At 47.7% G+C, this 19,201-nt stretch overlaps 1 protein-coding gene across 7 annotated transcripts in view; it reads left to right on the top strand.

Moving 5' to 3' along the window:
* The window catches only part of FCHO1 (FCH and mu domain containing endocytic adaptor 1), a 507,107-nt gene that overhangs the window by 371,548 nt on the left and 116,358 nt on the right, over window positions 1-19,201 (top strand). For all 7 annotated transcript variants that reach the window (XM_082267054.1, XM_082267048.1, XM_082267051.1 and 4 more), the window contains 2 exons: window positions 4,283-4,371; window positions 4,542-4,877. In XM_082267054.1, coding sequence (XP_082123180.1) covers window positions 4,283-4,371; window positions 4,542-4,877 — 425 coding nt within the window. The remainder of the gene's footprint in view (window positions 1-4,282; window positions 4,372-4,541; window positions 4,878-19,201) is intronic.

The following is a 19,201-nucleotide window of genomic DNA, read 5'->3' as shown; positions in this document are numbered from 1 at the left end:
AGGGAAGTGAAGGCTCACATAGTTATATCTATTAGCGGCCGCTCGCCTGCCCTCCCGATGTGCCGGTGTGTCACTTCATTCATACACAGATCATAGTAGTAGTAGGGACATCATTGAGAGGCGGGCGGCCGGCCAGAGGCGTGACTTTTCAAACCTGCGCTGCGCCCTCCTCCTTTCTCACGGCGGCCATTAATTTCGGCATTGTTAACCCATTATCGGCCGAAATGGGATAGGCACATTTTCGGCCGATAATTTCGGTGCATCCCTAGTCTCAACACCACAGTCACTAAAAACATGTTAAGTAATTCCAATGTTAAACAGCTAGTGTCCTAAAAATCAGAACACACTGAGGTGTTTTAAGTGACTGTGGTATCATAACAGGCACATTCATTTTGCTTTAACACATCTTGAGAAAATGCAAATATTTAATAACTTAAAGTAAAGCCATATCGAGTCATATGTTTCAAGTCAAAGTCAAGTCTCAAGTCATGAATACCAAGTCAAGTCGAGTCTTTTATTAATTTTAGTCAAGCAAGTCTCAAGTCCTCAAACTGGTGACTTAAGTCTGACTTAAAGAGGAAGTAAACCCTCCTCTGCAAGTTGTAACTATAGCTAAGCCTATGATAAGGCTTACCTATAGGTACTGTAAATATCTCCTAAACATGCACCGTTTAGGAGATATTTACCTTAAATGCAGCCAGTGACATCACTGGCGCATGCGCTCTGAAGGAACGGCCGCTGGTGCTGTTTCTTCAGAGCCCCGTGCCGTGACCGTCGGCTCCCGCGTGCATGCGCGAGAGTGACGTAAAAGCGGCTCTAGCCAATCAGATGGCCGGATGCCACAAACCCGGAAGAAGGGTGACAGAACATGTCACCCATGGGACAGGTGAGCGGTCGGCACTTTGGGGCTTCGTTTTAAGGTAAGTATTTCATAATGAGCTAGTATGCGATGCATACTAGCTCATTATGTGTTTGCCTTTCAGGGTTTTTTTTTTTTTTTTTTTAAATTCGGAGGTTTACATCCTCTTTAAGTCAAGTCATGTGACTCAAGTCCCCCACCTCTGCCTTGGAAACTATGATTCGGTTGAGTCACAGCACAAGGAGTGCTCTTCTGTGGTGGCTTCACTCATTGGCCCTACATAAGGGCAAGTCCTTCCTCCCATTGTATTGGACCTGTCCAGCTGGGAAGGAGTGCTTGGGAAGCTGTGTGTCCAGGGGTCCTGGATCGTGACTACTGATCAATATTCTGGAACTCAGAGCGATAAAGCTTTGCCTGAGTAACTGGACAAATCGTCTGCAGGGTTGTCCAGTTCAGATTCCATCGGACAGTGCCACGGCCGTGGTTTACGTCAATCATCAAGGGGGCACAGAGAGTGTCTTGGTGGCCCGGGAGGTGGCCGAGATGCTGAAATGGGCAGAAAATTGTGTTCCAGTCCTTTCCGCTGTGTATATCCCAGGAGTGGAGAACTGGCAGGCGGATTACCTGAGTCATCAGGTGTTGGATCAGGAGGGAATGGTCCCTGCACCCGGAGGTGTTTCACCAGGTGTGTGTCCACCCAACTTCGACCTGTTAGCCCCTCGACTCAACAAGAAGGTACAGAGGTTTGTAGCCAGGTCTCGGGATCCTCTGGCCGATGCCATAGACACACTGGTGGCTCCTTGGGATCAGTATCACTGATCTATGCGTTCCCTCTGCTGAAACTCCTGCCAAGACTTCTGCGTAGGATAGAGGTGGAAGGGGTTCCGGCCATTCCAGTGGCTCCAGACTGGCCTCACCGGTCCTGGTACGCAGATCTGGTAAGGTTGGTCGCCGATGCTCCTTGGAGACTTCCTCTCAAGGAAGATCTGCTGTCTCAAGGGCCGATATTCCACCCTGCTTTACAGCCTATTGAAAGACAGGGGTCTTTCTGACTCAGTGATTCCTACACTGTTGAAGGCTAGAAAATCTACCTCCAGGAAGATCAACATCGTATGTGGAAATCGTACATCTCATGGTGTGAATCACTGAAGGTGCATCCTCTCCTTTTTTTCGGTGGCTAGGATTTTGAGCTTTCTCCAAAGAGGGGTTTAACAGCGGTTGGCCTTGGGTACCATTAACCACTTAATCCCCGGAAGATTTTACAACCTTCCTGACCAGGGCCTATTTTGCGATTCGGCACTGCGTGACTTTAATGGACAACTGCGTGGTCGTGCGACGCTGTACCTAAATGAATTTGATGTCCTTTTTTTCCCACAAACAGAGCTTTCTTTTTGTGGTATTTGATCACCTGTGCGATTTTTTGATCATGCGCTATAAACAAAAAAAGAGCGTCAATTTTGCAAAAATAACAATATTTTTCACATTTTTTTATATGAAATTCCCCCCAAAAAAAATGTAAAAATCAAATTTTTTTAACATTTTAGGCCAATTTGTTTTATGCTACACATGTTTGGTAAAAAAAATCGCAAAAAGCGTATTTTGATTGGTTTGCGCAAAAGTTATTGCGTTTACTAACTAAGGGAAAGATTTTTGTAATTTTTGTTGTTTTTTTATTTAACGAGTAATGGTGGCGATCTGCGATTTATTTTTTTTTTTTTTTTTTTTTGCGGGACTGCGACATTGAGGTGGACAGATCGCACCCTTGACTGACCTTTTTGAAATTCTTACACAGGGGAGAATGACAGGCGGCTGTGTTTACATTAGCCGCCTGCCTTTCTCCCGCTGTAACAGGCAATCGCGAGTGCCCGGCGGACATCGGGTCCACCGGGCACACGCGCGTAGGGGGGGGTCCGCGAGCGAGCGGGAGTAGGAGCACGGCCGCTCCCTCGAGCCTCACAGCCTGTGAGGGGCTGACTGCCGACGTAAATCAGCGTTAGGCAGTCGGCAAGTGGTTAGAGGCCAAATGTCAGCTTTGGCTGTGTTTTTTCAACGCCCTTTAGCTAAGCATGCCTCGATTCTCATTTTTATTCAAGGGGATCACCATATGGCTCCTCCAGGACGATCACTTCTACCTCTGTGGGATCCTAACTTGGTACTGTCTGTTCTTCAAAAACCTTTTGAGAACATTAAGGAGATTCCTCTGCCTACACTGTCACAGAAGGTAGCCTTTTTGGTGGCTATTACCTCTGCTTGCAGAGTATCTGAATTGGCAGCACTATCCTGCCGTTCACCTCATCTGGTGGTCCACAGAGATAAAGTGGTACTTCGACCTAATCAGTCGTTTCTTCCTAAAGTGGTTTCTGATTTCCATTTGAATGAAGACATTGTGCTGCCTTCACTCTGTCCTAAGCCCAAGCATCCCAAGGAAATTGCCTTTTCATTCTTTGGATGTGGTTCGGGCAATTAGGGTTTACCTGGCGGCTACTGAATCTTTCAGGAAATCTGACTCTTTTTGTCCTCACCGAAAGACCTCGCAAGGGATTGGCTCCATCTGCTGCAACCATATCCAGATGGATCAGGCAGTTGATGGTACAGGCCTATTCACTGAAGGGTCCGGTTCCACCTTTCCCTGTGAAGACACATTCTTCTAGGGCACTGAGTGCCTCTTGGGCTTTTCGCCATCAGGTGTCAGTAATGCAAGTTTACAAAGCGGCAACTTGGTCATCTGTGCACACGTTCACAAAATTCTACAAAGTAGCTGTGTTGGTATCCTCGGATACTTCTTTTAGCCACAAGGTTTTGCAGGCTGATGAAAATATTCTCCTTAAGGGTGTATGTTTTTTAGGTGAGCTTCAGTTGTTCCTGGTTGAGCTCCACGTTACCTGGTTGGCTAAGTTTAGCCTTTGATTACGTTCTTTTCTGCGTTGTTTTTCCACCCCTCATGCAAATACTGCTTTGGAATGTCCCAATGGTCAAGAAGAATATGGAGCTGCATCTGTCAATGAACGATAGAGAAAACTGGATTTTTGACTTACTGTAAAAACCTTTTCTCTGAAGTTCATTGACAGACGCAGCACCCGCTTCTCTATTTCTGAGCGGGATGGGGTTTTTTTCTTCTAAACACTGCTTGCAACAAAACTGAATCCTATAGCAGAGTGAGTGGGTGTATGCCTGCAGGGACTGCCCCATAGGCGTGGTAAAGATTTTTCCTGCCTTGTGTCCTCCTCCTGTAGAGGGCAGCATAACCCAATGGTCAAGAAAAATATGGAGCTGTGTCTTTCAATGAACTTCAGAGAAAAGGACTTTAGGGTTTTTTCTTTTTTTAATTCACTGGGTAGCTAATACATCCTAAATTTCATTAAGTAATAAATAAGATACATGGCTAACTACCCATTTTTTTTTTTTTTTTTTTACTTCTTCCAGTGATTCAAACTTGGTGTCCCGCACTCACCCTGCCCACTCCTTATTTGGACCTTTGCAGGAAACGGTTTTTGAGGCTGATAATTTTTCAGGTAACATTTACTTGCATTGACTCTCCTTAAATTGTTTATTCAGGGTTATAGAAAAACATTTTAAAGTAGCTTGTATATGTATACTTTCCTTTGGTCACATATTACTATGAATTGGAAAATGTTTGCATAGTTCAGTTACATCCTAAACTCTCTTCTTTCTGCCCGGTCAGGTTGCAGGACATGCACTCTTCCCTCTAGCCCATCTCCATTCTCGTCCTCTTCCCCTGAAAATGTTGAAGACTCTGGTTTGGATTCCCCTTTCCATCCATTTTCTGGGCCTTCTCCGGACTCTAGGCCATGGACACCACGAGATGACTCTTCCACCACTGACTCTTGTTTAGTGACCTCCTTTGCTGAGCTGCAAATAGATGTAACATCGACAAATTCCACTGAACTGCGTCCAAGTGAAAAACGAGACAACTGGGAACAAAGCATGACAACACCCAGCCCTACAGTGTTTAGTTGCACAAAGATTGGAGTGACTGAGCTGTTTTCTACCAGTCAAGGTGTGTGATTAAACAAGTATTTTAAGTTTTGATGAAGCCCATTATAATAGAAATACGTAGGCTTTCATTGCTGACCTCTCTTTCTGGGAATGTTCATTTCCTTCATGCCTTTTCTGGTTCCGTTACTGCACAGCAGCATGACACTGATATTTTTTACCGTGTAGAAGGTTTACTCTGTCCTGCTGTAGTTACTTTTTCAGATTCTGTGATGCATTTAAACTAGGGCTGCACAATATTGAAAAAAAATCACATTGCAATATTTTTTTCCCAACGATATATATTGCAATATTTTTTTGCGGCGGATCCTCTTCATCGGGTAGGGAACTGGGTGGGAAGTATTATCACAGCAGGTTAAGAAGACAGTGTGGTGGAAGGCAGAGAAGTCGGGACTCACTGTGAGTAGAAGAACACAGCCTGACATCCGTGGGGGGGGGGGGGGCAGAGGGACGCCGTGGAAGGAGGGCAGAGAGGGACGCGGCATCTTTTGATTTGGGGAAGAGGGGGTAAAAGAATATGTATTGGGGGGTGCTTTGGAAGGGGAGAGGACCCCCCCTCCACCAGCAGAAGTACTCTCTCCTCCCAAAGCACCTCCCAATACATATCCTCTTGCGCCCCCCCCCCCCCCAATCACTCTACCATGTGTGCTACTTGCCCTTCCTGGTTACCGTGCACCCCCCCTCCACTGTATCTATAACAATACACATACCTCAGATCATCAGCGCGGCTCTGGAAGTGAAATCTCCCTCCTCCCGGGTTCCTTCTCCTGTCTGTTTACATCCGAACATGTGCAGGGGGAGGGGGATGCTCAGTAAGATGTGCGGGCTGCCAGTGGGGAGAGAGGTGTCTGCTGTTACAGGAGGATGATAGCTGCGAGTGGACACCGGGCTGCAGATGTCCCGTGTGCCCCCTCACCCTCCCTTTGGCAGCGCTGTGTGTGATAGTACACGCTTCTCTGCCTTCCACACACACTGTCTTCTATCGCATGTTCCGGCGATGTGACTATCGCCCAGGCTCACCACACGATGTCGATGTGAACATCGACTATCTTTCAGCCCTAATTTAAACCACTGCATGTGATCTCAGGGCTGTATGGATCCACTCCTTGGGGGTGAGTCATCCTGGGCCCTGCACTCCTAGTACAGTGCTGAGGTCATTACATTAGTGCAGCACGCTTAATCATTAACCACTTTAAGACCGGAAGATTTTGCTGCTTAAAGACCAGGCCCTAATTTGAGATTCGGCGCTGCGTGACTTTAACGGACAATTGCGCGATTGTGCGACGCTGTACCTAAACTAAATTGACGTCCTTTTTTCCCCAAAAATAGAGCTTTCTTTTGCTGGTATTTGATCACCTCTGCGATTTTTATTTTTTGCGCTATAAACAGAAAAAGAGCGACAATTTTGAAAAAAAAAAAAAAAACTATTTCTCTTATGTCCTCTGACAGTCGCCGCCCCTCATATAGTCTTCACCAATGGGTATTGACCTCTTATCCACAGGAGTAAGCTAGGCAGAAGATTTTGTTAAAAACACAAAACTTTGCACAGACACACCTACAGGGGGCTGTGCCTCTGGTCCAATACCCCCGGCTAGCCTCATTCCCAATTCAGTTTGTCTTTTGCCTAGATAGGAGTAGGCAGGCTTCCCTGTGCTGGGGCTACAGTCTCAGCCTTTTCTCTTTTTTATTACATTTTATTATCTGCTAAGTGTGTTTTTCTTTGCACTAATAGCTTTTTTATTTGTTCCTGCGCTTAGTCAGACTTCGGAAGACTACATCGTTGCGGAGCTGGGAATCAGACTGGTTGTCCTGGTGTCCCAGGACAGAGAACCTTATGGAATCCCAGCCTGCCATTGAGCGTTTAGCAGGCTATGCGTATGGCCATGCCTCGTAAATGACCTGTCCCTGTCCTCAGGGACAAAGCCAGCGAAGTGGCCCCTTCGCTAGGATGTCTCTACTGCGGTACGCCGCGTGTAGCAAGCGTCCTGTTCGGCTGACGGGCTTCCTGTCTCACGGCGGCACCCACGCTATCGCTGGTCGGTGAGTAACCCCTCTATTTATGAGGTGTTTGTGGGGCCTCTGTGTTGGGAATGGCAGTCTGTCTTTGATGTCTGTGTTATTCCCCTCCTGTCTGTCAGTGTGCTTCCCGGTCTCTCCCTGTCCCTGAGGGCACTATAGAGGTTATGCCGCGCTGTGGGGCTCTCCTCGATGTGTGCTTTTTGTGTACAATTTGGGGTACCAGACATGTGAGTGCAGCCCGCTGCAAAAATTTGCGGGGCCGCCATTTTTGGTGTGGGCCTGCATTTCAGCTTCTGCACTCCTCCCTGCAGCAAATTTGCGCCTTTCGGCGCCATCTTGGATGTGGCACGGTCCTCTTCACAATGTGTTCGGCGGCCATTTTCCTGTAGCCTCTTCATTATTTTACATGGGCAGCCATTTTCCCTTCTGCGTCTGTGTCCTCTAGCTGATGACATCACTTCCTTTCCTCAGACTGCAGATCGTTCAGCTAGCGTAGAGTCTGTATGTATGCACTTCTGGGGGTCTTTTCACTTCTCCTGGGTCGTTTTTCATGCTGGCAGTCACTTTCCTGTGGTTTGCCTGTAGCACTATATCATTTCTATTGCGGAACCTCTCGGTGCGGTCCGCAGCGGTTGCTTCTTAAAGGGCCAGCGCCTTCAAAACCTTCATCCGTTTTGATATGGACTCCCAGGACAGCAAATTCCCCCCAGCTCTTGTGGAGGATTCAGGTACGCCTGGGTCCTCTGAGCAGATCGCTCTTAGCGCTGCACTTGCGACTTTAGCATCAAAGGTAGATCTGCTGATGTCTGAGCGGTCTTTTAGAAAAAGGTCCAGCCTTTGCCTTCACCTTCTACTGATTCAGATTCTGATATGGTTGTCACGGACAGGTACCCCCCTGAGGGGTCTCGGTCCTCTCAGTCAGAGGGGGAGGAGGAAGTTTCCCCCGTCAGGGCTGCCAGAGATCGCGCTGCTATGGCTGCGCTCATTAGTTCTGTCAGAGAAACGCTGCATTTGGAGGTTGGGCCCCACCAGCAGGGTACGCGGTCATCCTTTGGGACCCGCAGAACCCAGAGATCGGTTCAGGGTTTTTCCTGTTACGCCGACTTTCATGCAATGGTGAATGAACAATGGCGCAATCTGAAGCGCAACCTTGTGGTACCTAGGCGGTTGAGTACCGTTATCCCTTCGCGTCTCCAACGGATTCGCACTGGATTGTGGCCCCTAAGGTGGACCACACGGTATCCAGATTATACAAGGCCACTCTGATGCCCATGAAGGCTTATCCGGTGCTTAGAGACCCGGCGGATAGGCGGGTGGAATCTCTTGCCCGCCACTCCTATATGTTGGCAGGTTCCTTGCTGAAGCCCGTGTTCGCCTCAGTATTGGTCTCTCAGGCTGTGGTGGAGTGGACTAAGGTGCTCAGACGCACCCTTGTGGCTGATTCCGCCCCTCCTGCTACTTTGGAGATGGTGGACCAAATTGTTCAGGCGGTTTTATGCCTGGGTGATGCGGCCTTGGATGAGGCCCCTTTAGCCTTACACTTCTCTGCTGTCGCAGTGATCATCCGTCGCCTTGTGTGGCTGTAGAGCTGGTCGGCGACCAGACTTCCAGGCAGACGGTGTCTGACATCCCTTATGCAGGGAATCACCTTTTTGGGGTCTCCCTGGACGAGTTGGTGAAGGGGGTCACTGGGGGTAAAAGCACTCTGCTGCCCCATGTGTCCAAGAGTAAGTTTCTTCCGCGGTATGCGGGGTTCTTCCTTTAATCCCAACCAGGGGTCCTGTCGTGCCTTTAAGGCACATGACAAGGGCGAATCCTTCTAGGCCTCTGGTGGCCAGAAGAAGCCTTGGGCGGGCAAGTCTATAGCCGCCCACTCTGGCACGGCAGCCCCGTCCGCCATTCAGGACAGATGGGTTCAGGAACTCATTCGGTCGGGGTGAAAGATCGAATTTCGATCGCGCCCAGCAGACAGATTCTTTCCCTCAAATCTTCATTGACCCCAGATCGTTTTCACGATCTTCAATGGGCAGTTCAGGATCTCCTCGCCCAGGGGGTGATCGTCCCGGTGTCACATCGGGACAGGTTTTCAGGGGTTTTTACTTGCATCTGTTCACGGTGCCCTGAAAGGAGGGCAAGGTGCGTCTAATTCTGGACCTGTAGTTTCTAAACCGCTTTGTGCGGGTTCAAAAATTCTGTATGGAATCCCTCTGATCGGTGGTGGCCTCTCTGAGCCGGGAGATTCCTGGCTTTAATCGACCTCAAGGATGCGTTTGTACACATCCATATATTCGAGGGTCATCAGAGGTACCTCCGATTCGCAATTGCGGAGGAGCGCTATCAGTTTGTGGCGTTACCTTTCGGTCTAGCTTCGGGTCCAAGGGTGTTTACTAAAGCTTTGGCTCCTGTTCTGGCCCTGTTGCGGGCGCAGAGGATCGCAATCCTTGGATATCTGGACGATCTCCTGTTAAGGTTGAGTTCCAGTTTAACTCTGTTGCACGATCTGTAAACCACGGTTCAGACGCTCCAGGAGTTCGGCTGGGCCAGCAACTTTCAGCTGTCGACATTGCTCCCTTCTGTTCGTCTCCCTTATCTGGAAATGGTCCTGGACTCCGCCCATGCGGGAGTTTTTCCTGCCGGAGGACATGCTCCGGACTCTGCTGCCCAAGGTCAGGTCCCTCAGGGACAATGAACCCTCATCACTCAGGACCTGCATGCGGTCCCTAGGATTGATGGTGTCAGCCTTCGAAGCGATGCCGTTTGCATGGTTCCACACGCGATCTCTGCAAGCGGAGATCCTAGCCAGGTGGGACAGGCATCCTCAGTCCTTGGACAGGAGGATATCTTTGAGTCACTGTGTCAGAGCGGACCTTCTGTGGTGGCTCCAGTCTCCGACTCTGCGGAAGGGGAATCCTTCCAGGCCGTTGTTATTGATGGTGCTCACCACGGACGCCAGCCTGTCGGGCTGGGGTGGCGTTCTGTGTAAAATTGTCTGCCCAGGGCACTTGGTTGGAGGAGGAATCCTCCCTACCGATACATGCCTTGGAACTGAGAACGATCAGACTCTGTTTGCTCCATTGGTGGGATCGTCTTCAGGGCCACCCTGTGCGGGTGCAGATGGACAACACCCCTGGGGTGGTGTACATCAATCACCAAAGGGGCACCAGGAGTGCCCAGGCGGCCAAGGAAGTGGCCGAGATTTTGCCTTGGGCTGAGACGCGGGTCTCGGCGCTTTCGGCAGTTCACGCTCCGGGTATGGAACACTGGCAGGCCGACTATCGGAGTCGCTATGCCCCAGACCAGGGGGAATGGCCCCTACACCCAGAGGTGTTTCAGATGCTGTGTGCGCGATGGCGCACCTACTCTAAACAACATGGTGGGATGGCTCGTGGCAAGTACACGCGATCCTCTGGCAGCCGCCTCGGACACGCTGGTGGTGCCTTGGAATCAGTATCCCCTGATTATGCCATCCCCACGATCCAGTTGTCACGGTTTCCTCGCAGGTTGGTCTCGGAACCAAGGTTGGTGGTCCTGGGGGCCCTGACTGGCCGCGCCGGTCTTGATACGCGGACCTCATGCAATTGGTCGTCGAGCCTCCCTGGCGGCTCCCCTTACGAGACGATCTGTTGTCTCGGGCTGTTCTTCCATCCTGCTTTACAGTCGCTGGCCTTGACGGCGTGACTGTTAAAAGCCAGATCTTGAGAGATCGGGGTCTCTCGTCGGAGGTTACTCCTACCTTGCTTAGAGCTAGGGAGGCTTCATCCGGTAATTTTTCTTATCGTACCTAGAAGGCTTGCTTTTCGCCTGGTGCGAATCGCAGGGTTTCCATCCTCGCTACTTTTCGGTGGCAAGGGTGTTGGCCTTCCTGCAATCCGGTGTGGACCTACGTCTTGCGCTGTTGAGGGTCAGTTATCTGCTCTGGCCATTCTTTCCAGCGCCCTTTGGCGTCAAATTCCTTGATCCGCACCTTTATTCAAGGGGTGCGTCATTTGGCCCCCTCGGTGGGCGCCCTTAACCCCTTGGGACATGAATTTGGTTATGTCGTTTTGCACCGTCCTCCCTTTGAGAACATCCGGGAGATTCCTCTGCTTGCACTGTCATGGAAAGTTGCCTTTCTGGTGGCGATCACATCTGCTTGCAGTGTGTCGGAGTTGGCGGTCTTATCTTGCCACTCCCCCTACCTGGTGGTTCATAGGGATAAGGTGGTCTTGCAACCTCATCAGTCCTTCCTTCCGAAGGTGGTGTCTGATGTCCATCTCCATGAGGACATTGCTTTGCTTTCACTGTGTGCGAATCCTACGCATCCTACGGAGTTGTGCCTTGCATTCCTTGGATGTTGTCAGGGCGATCAGGGTTACCTGTCGTCTACTGAATCCTTCAGAAGGTCGGATTCTCTTTTTTTTGTCCTTCCTGAGGGCCTCGGATGGGTATGGCTGCGTCTGAGGCAACCGTTCCTGTCTGGTTCAGACGGACGATTGTACAGGCCCTTTCACCTAGGGATCGGGTTCCGCCCTTCCCTGTCACGGCACACTCTTCTGAGCGGAGGGTGCGTTTTGGGCCTTTCGCCATCAGGCGTTGGTGTCCCCGATGTGCAATGCGGCGACCTGGTCGTCCCTGCACACCTTTACAGAGTTTACTAACTTGATGTTTTCGGCATCGGCAGATTCCTCCTTTGGCCGCAAAGTTCTGAGTGCGGCAGTACTTTGGGGGAGACATGGCGTTTTTAGCCTGTCTCCTCCTGTGGGGTTTTTTCCCCCTTACATAGTTACATAGTAGGTGAGGTTGAATAAAGACAATAGTCCATCCAGTTCAACCTGTGTAGGTGTGTGTGGCTGTAATCATCTCACATAGCCCTGAATGTTCTGATCCTTGAGATGTACGTCTAAGAGTCTTTTGAAAGCCACCATACTTCCTGCAGAAACCACCTCTTGTGGTAGAGAATTCCACAATCTTGTAGCCCTAACAGTAAAGAACCCCCCACGTTGCCTGAGGTTAAAATGCTTGTCCTCCAATCGCATTGTATGCCCTCTAGTCCTCATGCAATCCCTTCGACTGAACAGCTTTTTTTCTATGCTGAGATCCCCATTGAGATATTTATAAATTGCTATCATGTCCCCCCTCAGGCATCTCTTCTCCAGGGAGAATAAATCAAGCGATTGCAGGCGCTCTTCATAATTAAGGTCCTCCAAACCCCTAATCAGTTTAGTTGCCCTTCTCTGGACTCTCTCCAGCTCCAGCACATCCCTCCTGAGGACTGGCGACCAGAACTGGACAGAATACTCCAGATGCGGTTGGACCAGAGTTTTATAAAGTGGAAGGATTATAGTCTTATCTCTGGAATACATCCCTTTCTTTATGCATGCTAATATTCTGCTGGCTTTGGCAGCTGCCGCTTGACATTGCATGCTATTGCCTAATCTATCATCAACCAAGACTCCCAGATCCTTCTCCATTTTTGATTCCCCCAAGGGTTCCCCTCCTAACGTGTATTGTGCTTTTATGTTTTTAGTCCCCAAGTGCAAAACCTTACACTTCTCCACATTAAACCTCATTTGCCATGTCGTTGCCCACTCCGTTATTTTGTCCAGGTCATTCTGTAGGATATCTGCTTCATGCTGTGCAGTTATTGCCCTGGCCAATTTTGTGTCATCTGCAAAAACTGATAATGAACTACTGATCCCGACCTCAATGCTGTTTATGAATAAATTGAACAAGATCGGTCCCAGGACTGAGCCCTGGGGGACCCCGCTTACTACCTCAGACCAGTCTGAGTATGCGCTATTTATTACCACCCTTTGGACACGCCCTTTTAGCCAGTTCCGTATCCAAGAGCAAACCCTGCTGTCGATACCTGCAGACCTTATTTTATAAATTAAGCGCTTGTGGGGAACTGTATCAAACGCCTTAGCGAAATCCAAGTACACCACATCCACTGGTCTGCCCCTATCTAGCTCACAGCTCACCTCCTCGTAGAATGTTAAGAGATTGGTTTGACAAGAACGCCCATTTGTAAACCCGTGCTGATTACTGCTGCTGATGTTGTCTTTAGCAAACTCTACGATATAGTCCCTTATCATCCCCTCCAGAAGTTTACATACTATTGATGTCAAACTGACAGGCCTATAATTTCCCGGGATATGCCTCTGTCCCTTTTTGAATATCGGAATCACGTTAGCTTTCTTCCAATCCCCTGGTACATCTCCTGTCTTAACACTGTCAACAAAGATCAGGAACAGTGGTCTAGATATAACCTTACTGAGTTCTTTGAGTACTCTCGGATGTACGCCATCCAGGCCTGGTGATTTGTTTGTGTTAAGTTAATCCAGCCTTTCCCTGATTTCACCCTCTGTTGGCCATAGTGGCAAGTCCTGTGTATTACTACTAACCATACAGTCATGGTCATTGTACCCCTCTGTTTCCTGTGTAAAGACTGACGAGAAAAAAGCATTCAGCACGGTTGGTTTTTCGGTGTCCTCTGTAACCATCCTCCCATCATCGTTATATATGTGTGCAATGTGCTCTGCCCTAGTTTTTTTGCTGTTGATATATTTAAAGAATTTCTTTGGGTTTTTTTTACTATCCTCCGCTATTTGTCTCTCAAAGTTGATTTTAGCCATCTTGATTTTGTGTTTACTTTTACTTTTATTTGCCTCCTTGTATTGCTCGAAAGCCAATATTGTGCCCTCTGATGTATATTTCTTGAAGGCAAATTTTTTTCCCCTAATAAGTTTTTTAACGCTACAGTTTAGCCAGCCAGGTTTGGCTTTGTCTCTTCTAAATTTATTTCCCATAGGAATGCACTGCAAGATGCATTTGCTTAATATGTTCCTAAAGCATTCCCATTTTTCCTCTGTGGTCAGTGATCCCAGGGCTTGGTCCCAGTTTACCCTTTCCATCAATGAGTATATTTTTGGAAAGTTTGCCCTTCTGAAGTTTAGGGTTCTTATGTTCCCCACTTGCCTTGTTATATTGTTATTTACACTAAATGTTATCATCCTGTGATCGCTAGAGCCCAGGTAGTCCTGGACTCCTACCTCCGAGATTAGGTCTGGGTCATTAGTGATCAATAGATCCAGGACTGCATTTTCTCTAGTCGGAGAGTCCACCAACTGTGACATGTAATTATCCTGTAAGGTTTCCGTGAATAGACGGGCCTTCTGTGAGTTTGTAGTCCCCTCTTCCCAGTCAATGTCGGGATAATTGAAGTCCCCCAATATGATGACTGATCCCAGTTTTGCCACTTTACCCAGAAGTGCTAAAAATTCCAGCTCTACCTCCTCCCCTTGTTTAGGTGGCCTATAGCAAACCCCCACAATTACTTTTCCCTTTTCTCCTTCCCTATGGAGTTCTACCCACACAGATTCTAAATCCATGTTCATCCCTTCCGTAATGTCACTCCTTTCAATCACCTTTACATTGTTCTTGACATAGAGACATACCCCTCCACCTCTTTTTCCTACCCTGTCCTTCTGGTACACCGAATACCCTTTGATATTGGCCAGCCAGTCATGTGAGGGGTCGAACCAAGTCTCCGTTATTCTCACAAGGTCTATGTCATCCTCATGTACTAACATTTCCAACTCATCCATTTTATTAGCTAGGCTGCTGGCATTAGCATATACCCCTCTTAGTTTTACGGAAGTTAAACGTGATTGGTGGTTATGTTTATTCCTGTTTGGTCTGAGGTTTTCCCGCACAGACCTGCCAATTGCCGTTATGGACCTACTGTCGCTGCTGACCCTGCCACTGCCTTCAGTCCTTTGCTCCCTCCTAACTGACTCTACTTCTGAGCCCACCCCCCCCCCCCCGTCTCCTAGTTTAAAAGCCCCTCCAACTTGGTGGAGGGGCCCTTGGTTATTTTACCTTCCTGGGTTTGTTCGCTCCTGTTGAGCTTTCCTGTTACCCAGTGGGTTACCTTTCTGGTTCAGATAAGGTTCTTTTATCTGACCTTGGGTGCTTCATTACCTTGAGACGGTTGCTTTCCCACCCCTCATGTCTACACTGCTTTGGGACATCCCATTGGTGAAGACTATATGAGGGGCGGCGACTGTCAGAGGACGTTAGAGAAAACTGAATTTTTGTAAAATCTTACCGTAAAATTCCTTTCTCTGAGTCCTCTGACAGTCGCCGCCCCCACCTCTCTTTGGGGTTCATGGACTATCTACTGCTTGCTACCAAACTGAATTGGGAATGAGGCTAGCCGGGGTATTGGACCAGAGGGACAGCCCCCTGTAAGTGTGTCTATGCAAAGTTTTATGTTTTTAACAAGAACTTCTGCCTAGCTTACTCCTGTGGATAACAGGTCAATACCCATTGGTGAAGACTATATGAGGGGCGGCGACTGTCAGAGGACTCCGAGAAAGGAATTTTATGGTAAGATTTTACAAAAATTCATTTTTTTTCACATTCTGCTATATAACATTTCCCCCAACAACAAAAAAAGAAAAATCCAAATTTTTTTAACATTTTAGGCCAATTTGTTTTCTGCTACATATTTTTGGTAAAAAAAAAAAATCACAATAAGCGTATTTTGATCCGTTTGCGCAAAAGTTATTGTGTTTACTAACTAAAGGAAAGATTTTTGTCATTTTTATTGTTTTTTTTTTTTACTAGTAATGGCGGCAATCTGCGATTTTTAGCAGGACTGCGACATTGCGGTGGACAGATCGGAACCCTAACTGACATTTTTTACACTTTTGGGGGTACTAGTGACATTACTACAGTAATCAGTGCTAAAAATATGCACCGTTACTGTAATAATGACACTGACAGGGAAGGGGTTAACCCTGTGGGTGATCAAGGGGTTAAATGTAAGCCTAGGAGAGTGATTCTAACTGTGGGGGGGTTAGGCTTGTGAGATGACCATAGGGACATGCGATCCTATATAGCAGGATCGCATGGTCTCTGTGATCATCTCAGGGAGAATCACGGACAGCTGTGTTTACATCTGTCAGCGGGGAGAGATCGTCTAATAGCTCCTCCCAGGCGAGCGCCGTACATGTACGGGACTTTGCCTGGGAGAGCGAACCTGCCGCAGTACATCTTTCCTTTTTAATCTGTAGCTCTGTAATTTTTCTGCAAAATGGAATATGGCTACCTGGGGATGTTCTGTACACAGAATGTGTACAGAATGCTCCCAGAAACACAATTTCCTGCTTGTGTGATTTTTCCCAGGAGTCTGAACTAAAATACAAGTCAGATTTAACTGCGACTCTGAAGACCCAAAAGAGGGGATATAATTCGGTGAGTGGGAGGCTGTTATTGTGAGTAAGGAGCAGCAGCAAACTGCGGCGGAGTGGCTCTGAGAATTTGCAAGGATGAATAAGCAGGATGGCGGACGTAGCCCTCCTCAGACGTGGAGTGGCGGACCGCCAACAGCCGATATACAAAAAACTAGCGCTTCCCAAGCTGACAAATCTGAGAGGCAGTCAAAGCTCACCTTGGAAAAAAAATGAATACCCAATTATTTGCCGCTATACAATCGAGTAGTTGCATCTTAACCAGTAAAATGGAGGAGCTAAAGGAAGTTATAGGACTTCTTAGATGGGACATGAAGTGTATTCGGGGAAGGATGGCTGAGGCTGAAAATGGAGTATCAGCCTTAGAGGATGAACTCTCCCTTGTTATCAAAAAGGTAACAGCAATGGAGAAACAAACATGTGGCCGAACAATATTAGAATTGTACGTATGCCAGAAAAAGTAGAAGGACAAAATGTGGGACAATTTGTGGAAAGATGGCTTTAAAACAACCTTTTCGGATGCAGAGTTTTCTATGGCATTTGCAGAAAGGAACAGTAGATGGCGCCTGCGCTATGAATATAACTAACTTGTGTGAATCAAGAAAAACCAACAATTTGTTTTAAACAACATAAGCACAAGTATACTGAATAAAAGTCTGGTGGACAGAACAGACGATGTTAACGTCTGCAGCCTTCAGTTTTATTTATTTTATTTATTTATTTCAGGTTCTTATATAGCGCTGTCAATTTACACAGCGCTTTACATATACATTGCACATTCACATCAGTCCCTGCCCTCAAGGAGCTTACAATCTAGGGTCCCTAACTCACATTCATACATACATAGTAGGGCAAATTTTTTTATACAGAATCCAATTAACCTACCAGCGTGTCTTTGGAGTGTGGGAGGAAACCGGAGTACCCGGAGGAAACCCACGCAGGCACAGGGAGAAGATGCAAACTCCAGGCAGGTAGTGTCGTGGTTGGGATTCGAACCAGCGACCCTCTTGTTGCTAGGTGAAAGTGCTAACCACTACACCACTGTGCTGCCCGTTGCTACAGTTATCTTATAATCTGCTCTTAGAGTTTGTTCTGACCTCTGAGTCCTGTTTTGCTCTATCAGGTGTTGGACTTGCACTCATGCAAGACTTTGACCGAAATCACCCAGCTTTTTGCAGTCTCTGATCTAACCATTGGCCATAGAGATTTTGAGTCACTTCAGCTGTTGACTAATGAGCTCACCCATGAGCATTCTGCTGCTACTACTCCCAAATTAAGATACCATTTTCGCTCCTATTGAGGCAGTGTGCACTATTTTTCAATTGGGATTCAAAGTCCTGATAAGTTGTTCATCCCCCTAGGCACTTTAGACGTTTGTTTGTTCAGCATTTTATGTAGTATTCTATTAGTAAAGCACACAGAACAGGCCTGTCTTTAAAGTGGTTTTAAAGGCTGAAGATATTTTTCTTTACCTTAAAGGAGAAAGAGAGACAAAGCTCTTTTGCCCATTTTCTCCTATAGGTCATAAGAGTGCATTTTGTTTTGCACTTCTGTAACCTGTATTCTGCTGCCGGCGGGCTAAAGCCCGCTGTCAGCTGACGTAATTTAGCTGGTTCACACTTTGGAGGTATCCCGACTTTTATGTCAAGATCCCCCCCCCCCCCCCCCCAGGCACCTGAGTGGCAGCTGGCTTGGCCTCTCAGCATGCTCAACTGCTCCCACTCCCTTCACAGCCCAGCCCTCCAGCTCTTGAGGGGCAGAGCACAGAGTCGGTGAGTGACAGTTGCTGGACCTTTGGTCACTGAAGACAGAGAACTGAGCAATCGGTGAACTTTGATTGCTCAGTTCTTTGTTTTATAGGCGGTGGGGGGCATCCACTTAAGTGAGTATTATAGTTTATTTTTTTCAAAACCCCCACTTCTCTTTTTAATGCATTTGCTGAATTAAAGTGATTGTAAAGGCAGAAGGTTCTATGCATTAAGATAAAAAAAAAACCACCTGCAGCCCCCTTCAGCCCCCCCTAATACTTACCTGATCCCGTCTTTATCCAGCGATTTTGCAGGAGTGTCTAAGCTGTCTGGGACTCCCCATCATTGGCTGAGACAGCAGCGTGGCGCAATTGGCTCCTGCTGCTGTGAATCAAAATAATTTAGCCAATCAGGGGAGGGGGACAGGGCTGGGTAAGCTCCTTATCTGAATGGACACAGAGAGTTGTGACTCGGCTCGGGTGCCCCCATAGCAAGCTGCTTGCTGTGGGGGCACTCAACAGGAGGGAGGGGCCAGGAGCACTGAAGTGGGAACCGAGAAGAGGAGGATCCAGGCTGCTCTGTGCAAAACCAACTGCAAAGAGCAGGTAAATATAACATGTTTGTTTTTTTAAAAAAGAGAGAGACTTTACAATCACTTTAAGGTAAAAAAAAAAAAAAAACCTTTTGAGTGTAGCTCCCACATTTTACATATTTGAGCCCAATCTCAATCCAGCGCTATTCACGAGACCTGAGGTTCTCTCCTTCACAGGCTCAGACACAGCTCCCCTGCTGTCACTCACAGCCAGTGAGAAGGGGGCAGTGCCAAGCCGTGCTCTTTGTGTCAGTGGATATTGACACATGTATTTCCTTATGGTTTCAAAGATTGTGTTGCACTCCTTCTTGTGAAGATCTGTAATGCTAGGTTCACACTGTTGTGCATTTGCTCTGGCATGGCAGGCCAATTGATTGGGCTGCTGTGCCTGTGTTTATCGCAGAAAAAAGGCGCATTCACCTTTTTAAAAAATGTTACTGCAGGGAAGCTTAATGGGGGAAGCTTAATGGTCTTTTCTGCACCCGCAAAAGCTCTGTGGATTAGGATGTGCGGGGCGGTTCAGAATGAATGCCGGCTCTGCATGTCTCATAAGATCAGTGCAGTTTTGGCTGTGGGTGGTTGTGGATGCGGGAACAGGTGTGATTCCTGCTCCCACAACCAGGCCGTGATCTGAGCCTAAGTGTTTCTTGTGCATTTTGGATTCAAGCAACTGTTCCCTAAAATGTCTAGGATACCACCTGGCCTTCTGTTCACACTTTCTAGAAGTTTTACC

This window comes from Pelophylax lessonae (genome assembly GCF_965119305.1).
Source record: "Pelophylax lessonae genome assembly, chromosome: 1".
NCBI classification, from domain to species: domain Eukaryota; kingdom Metazoa; phylum Chordata; class Amphibia; order Anura; family Ranidae; genus Pelophylax; species Pelophylax lessonae.
This window is presented reverse-complemented; position numbering and strand designations above follow the sequence as displayed.